At 42.0% G+C, this 6,000-nt stretch overlaps 1 protein-coding gene across 1 annotated transcript in view; it reads left to right on the forward strand.

Moving 5' to 3' along the window:
- Nucleotides 1-5,417, forward strand: part of poc1b (POC1 centriolar protein B) — a 40,834-nt gene extending 35,417 nt beyond the window's left edge. The window contains exon 11 of the mRNA XM_062420799.1: nt 5,289-5,417. Within this exon, the coding sequence (XP_062276783.1) occupies nt 5,289-5,417 (129 nt within the window). The remainder of the gene's footprint in view (nt 1-5,288) is intronic.
- Nucleotides 5,418-6,000: the final 583 nt, after the last annotated feature.

Below are 6,000 nucleotides of genomic sequence, written 5' to 3' on the forward strand. Positions count from 1 at the left end.
AGGGTGTACTTTTTTGTTTTTGAGGTTACTGTCTTGGCGTGTGTCAACGTTTGCAATTGTGTGCTTTTAGCTTTTGCGTATAACTGTGTGCATGCTCATGCATTTGTGTGTGTATACCAGAGTTTTAGACATCCTGCTCAGCTGCAATCGAACCATGGCAGGACGACGTTTTTTTACTGGCCTTGGTTGAGGTGTTTACTGTCCCCAGTCATGTGGGTGTGATGTGGTCAGAAAACACACTGTATTTAATGGCAATCTGCCGCTGAGCACTATATTTTCGTCTGAGTGTGTGGGTGGCTGGCTGCTGTGCGGATGTCAGAGACAGACAGATAGAGGGTGAGAAGGAGAGAGGGAGGGTGAGAAATAAAGAGGATGTATCCGCTTCCTCAGAGCCACATGAACCTCCTTGGTTTCCTGCTCGGCTTTCTGATCATCTTTCAGCTGCGCCTTTAAAAGAAAGAAAAAGAAGTCAGTGTTTTTGCACTTCTGACAAAAACACTGTTATATCAGATCAGTGGTTTGTGCAAAATCGTGAAGTTAAATGACTTGTATATGTGCGTATGTCTTCATGTGACTGCTAATGTTTTGCTCGCCCTCACGTGTCCATACGTGGGTGTGAACATCCTTAACAGTGTGTGTGTGTGTGTGTGTGTGTGTGTGTGTGTGTGTGTGTGTGTGTGTGTGTGTGTGTGTGTGTGTGTGTTTTTTGAAGAGATACAATGTCATGGTGCGGTCGCTGATAGAGCACCTGGATACATGACAATTAGGTGTGACAGACATGAATGGAAAAATCAGTCCTCTGATGTGGCATCTTGGCAGGACCGACAGGAAACAGGCGCTTCAGATCTCTTTCCAGTTCTACCTGCAACCTAACTTCCTGTTTAAGGTTAAAGGTTAGGAGTGGAGGGGAGGGGAAGAGGATATTGTGTGTGTGTGTGTGTGTGTGTGTGTGTGTGTGTGTGTGTGTGTGTGTGTGTGTGTGTGTGTGTGTGTGTGTGTGTGTGTGTGTGTGTGTGTGTGTGTGTGTGTGTGTGTGTGTGTGTGTGTGTGTGTGTGTCTGCTCATTACCACACATGAAGCAGGTTACTTTTTAAAGACTGTTATATTTGATTCAACTGTAGACAGCTTTCAGTAGTCAGCTTGTACACTGACGATTAATACTGTTGCTACTGCTATTAGCGCTAACATTAACTACCATTGCTTCTGCTTCTACTGCTACAAACACATACTACTGCTGAAATGTATGCAGATACTTCTACTGTCACTATTACTACTGATACTAATAGATATTCTACTACTCCTGCTAAGATTTAGCACATTCAGACTAAAAACAAGCCTGTGTTAAAATGCCAGCAGCTATATTGGTAGGGGAATGTTCCTTCAGGTACCAGCAAAACGATGAAATATAATCCAGGAAGTCCAGTTTGAATAATAAATATATGAGTTTGAAGGCTTATCAGATGCAAAAACACCAGAAAGAGGTTACTATACTATACTGTGAGACATGAAAGTTATCGTGGCTGCAATCGTTTCTATTTTTTTCGGTGATGATCGCGAGGTAAACAGACGAAATACTGTAGAGTGTTCACATTACACGGTAATCTACCAGGAATGTGTGTTTGCACATGTTTTATTGGCTAAATTTGAGCCAGGTTTTTCTTGTTTTCACTGGACAACCTGTTGGTTCCTCCGCTGCATCAACAGAGTGGCCGTCATTTCAGTTTTCATTCCACATCTGTGATGCAGTGCTTAAAATTTCCTTTTTTTGTGTGTGTTTGATATTACATAAACATGTAATGAAAGCTGCAAGGCATGAATTGCATTAAATTGGTGTTTTAGAGTGATGCTGCATTGTACTGTTGATGTTTTTATTTCCTGTGTCTCTAACAGCAACGTTGGGCCCACCACCTTCAAAGCAGGGGTTTTGGCAAACTGACCCCTGCTTACAAAAACTGCAATTTGGGATGTGAATTTCCTTCGGTGAGGAGTTGGAGCACGATGAGCACTCTCTACTTTTAAACACAGCATCCGCTTTGGAACTGCTTTTGACAACACAGAGGTCTCTGGCAAAGACATGTAGGGTTGTTCGGCTGGCAATCGAACCTGGCAGAAGATAAGATGATTGTGGCCGTGATAGAGTTGTTAAAGAGTTGCAAAGTCCCGTTAAGCACTGTGTAGTGTTCTGGTGTCTGATAAGCCTTCACACTCATGAGAGTATTAGTCAAACTGGCCACCCTGGACTACGGTGCGGACTGAAAATGTAGTGCCGTTTTTTGGTTTAACGCCACCAAGAGTCTTTCCAAGCGTGAGAGGCTATTTGATTGTGTGTCCTGGAGAAGAAGGCCCTCACTGTTGTTAACAATCAAGGCAAGAATTTTGGAGAGTGACTCCAGCTGTGCGAGTTGTGTGTGTGTGTATATGGTGGTAGTTGTTAAGAGGATATTTGTTTTTGTGTGTGTCTCTTGGTAAGGATTAGCACTGGCAGGCGATAGCGATCGTGCGTATGTGCCACCAGTAATGTTTGCCTGACGTGTGTGCGTGCTTGATTATTTGCTTGCGTGTGCAACTGCGTATTGGTGTGCAAATATAGAAAAAGTGAAACCCGGGGCGGAGAGGGTCAAGGCCAGCTAATGCCTCCTTTGATTTTTAACAAGGATTTCCTCCCTCCATGGAGCCTGCTTTATTAAAGGCATTACATGGCATCCTGTGACCAGGAAACGCTCCCTTCCCATCACAGGACCAATTTCAGTCACCACGCCATCAGTCTAATAGAGGAAAGGAGTGGTGAGGTTATGTGATGGGTACACACTACTCTGATAAATAACGGTTTGAAAGACATATAACAACTTTTTTTTTTTAAATCCAGTATACATGAATCTGAACATTGTCCATATGAAAGATATACTGACCCACTCACACACACAATGATTTTTAATGTGGCTCATTTTTTAAAATTCCTTTGCCTCTCAGGTAAAGCCTTGCTGCCATGACATACTGGATAAAAGGCTCAGGAGGAAGTAAAACAGTGGTTTCTTTACCACACTCTTAATGGATTGAGCTTGACGGTTGCTAATCGTCAGTTTCCTGTGTGCGTGCCACAGCGAGCAACAAAGTGAAACACCCACAAGAACCGTGTGATTGGCTGATTGTTTAAAGCGCTCACACCACTCTGCTGAAAGAGCTCTCAAATATGAATCATTTGACTGTGGTTTTGTGTATCTGCTCACTGAGCTGCGCTAAAGAGACATGTTTACACCTTGAATAGTGTTACAAAGAAGCTCTTGCAGCATGTATTCCTATAAAGACCAATATGCATTTGATTTTATTGCACTTCTTAAAAGTAGAAGTGCAAACCCTCCGGTGCTTGTGAGTGTCTCCTTATTGAAACCAAGTTTTTGAAACAATACAAAACACTTTCCCGTAACTTTGGAAAATACCCTCTTGATTTGCCTCACTTGGGAGGAACAATTGCAGCGAACAATAACTGTTTCAATCCGAGTGTTGTTTTTAATCAGACTTGAAAAAATGGGAACCTATCCTTAAAGGTCATGTCAATTGAAGAAGTAGGTTTTTTTTTAAATTTCTCTGAATTTTTCATCAACAATGTAGAGCTGTGCCAATCTCGTCCATGCTTGTCACCATTTTTGTGGCCATTTTAATTAATGCACAATTTAGTCCTAGTCTACTGCACACCTTCCATGTCCAGACAGTGGAAAAGCTACATCTACTGTTGATTTGGTTACCATTCACCCAAAATAAGAAGATCCCTCTTTTTCCTGTCAGCATCACTTCACCACCTGGATATGTCATGCTGATCTCGTGATAATCAGCAGGATATTGTACTCATAATAATAAAAAGTAACTCCCGCAGACATCTGAAATTGTTATGCCCCCACATGGGTCCAGCATTAGTTTTACATACTGCTCTCTTGCTGTCTTTACATAGAGTTTTAACCTTAAACAGCTCTTGGTATAAAAGAGGTATTTCTATCTGAAACCGATGGAAACCATTATAATCTTATGTCACATAGTGTCACTTTACAGAATTTGTGCGATCACGTTCTCCTATGTTAAGTAGCTGTTATGATATTTTTCACATTATCGTGAGCTTTTTAACACAGGCAGCACTAAGCATCATGAGGGCAGGCAGCTCAGTGTGAATACTAAAGCATCACGAGGCTCGAGAGCCCATCTGTGTGCTCTCCTGTGGACAGCACGCTCTGGCCAGCGTGACAGGCCACCTTATGAAGCGTGCTCAGCATGCTGATTTACATTTTACAAATATGGATGTCAACCATTAAAACTGACCTGAGACATTTTTTATCTACAAATGAAATGTGTGTGTGTGGGGGAGAGAGTGCAGGGTGGATTTTTTTTTTTTAAAGTAACACATTTTAATTAGAGCTTCATTTTCAAGAAGAGCAACTTTGAAATGACACTGACAGTAGACAAAATGATTGTTGATGAAAAAGTGTACTTTAAGGTATTAGCATTTGAAGATCCTTGTTCACATAATGAGGAGGATTGTCAATGATCAGTTATAAACAGGCCCTATATGGCTTCAGGTAGAGCGAGGGAGGTACTGAGGGGAGGCACAACATCAGAGAGACCCTTCAATTAAGATCAAACAGCTTTTTATGTAAGGGGTCACTGTGTCTGAGGGTTTCCTGCCAAAAGAGAGCGCAGCTAATTCTGTTCCTCATGGTAATCATGTTTTTGATCAGACATCTGTGATTCAATTTAAAATTAAGGGGGAGGTTATTTTTGATCTGTGTTCTCTTGAGGATCCTTTTGATCGTAAACATCAGAGCCACTGTTAACATTTCAACATGGGCTACTCTTTGGATATCATGATGACTATATTTAGTAAATTTGCTGTCACGTAAATTTATCAAAAATTTTAGCATTGTTTAATTATTGATGAGCTTTTACTGATGTCAATGGGTATCATCTGTCACTTTGCATCTGATTATCATCTACTTCAAGTCAAAAAGTTCAGCAAACTGTAAACACTATTTAACGCTTCAGTCACGACACGAAGCGTACCCATTAAAATTAATGAAAAATAATAAAAAGTTTTTCTTTGTTTTCGCTCCACCAGCACCCCTTCCTGACCTAGTGATCTTTCACCAAGCATTCTGCACAGAGCCTCTTTATCCCGCAGGATGTAATGATGTACAGCAGCCCTCCGTTCCCAATGCCACGCAGAAACAACACGGACATTGTCGCCTCGCTATTAGCTGGCGAGCCACTGTCACGTCACTCCCACTGGCCTCTTATTATCACAGCGGCTAGTTTCTGCTGTGCCACCCCGACCTAGCCACCCACTCATCTCCCATCGGACAGAAAACCCTCGGCTGGCGGCGTGCCAGCAGCGCATTCCTGCCACTATTGACAGCGGTTACAGCGAGCTATGACCCCTGACATTCCACAAAGCTCGGCAGAGAGGATTTTTATCTCAGAAATTACCCTTATAATTAAAGTTCCTGTTTTAGATGTCATGCTTTAGCTCTATGCGCCTTGAAATAATAATAATTAATCTCATGTTACACTTATTTTTTTCCTTCAGTTCAGGCACAGTGTCCTGACAGAGCTCGCTGTTAATAACGAGGCTTTAGTCAGTACATTTGATTAAATGAACTACAGCACTGTAGATCAGTATGTTCTCATGCTTTTGTACATTCTGGCGTATACCTGACGCTATAAATAGCACAAATTAGCATGTTTAAGTGCTTCTAACTTGTGATTATGTTAGAAGATATGAAGATACTTACTCCTTTATAGTCATGCATTGATGTGTGTGTGTGTGTGCGTGTGTGTGTGTGTTTTCTACATTGATTGACACTCGGGCCAGCCAGGGTATCCTGCCTGTTAAACATTTGATTGCACCCAAACTTCCTGGCTGAAGGTTGGGGGGCAAAGGGATGGAGATCTGGATCAGCGTAAATGAGCTGAGCAGATGTTGGCCAGATGTGGCTAAGGAGGAAAGGAGGAGGAAAG

Source organism: Scomber scombrus, chromosome 6, assembly GCF_963691925.1.
Source record: "Scomber scombrus chromosome 6, fScoSco1.1, whole genome shotgun sequence".
In the NCBI taxonomy this organism is placed as follows: domain Eukaryota; kingdom Metazoa; phylum Chordata; class Actinopteri; order Scombriformes; family Scombridae; genus Scomber; species Scomber scombrus.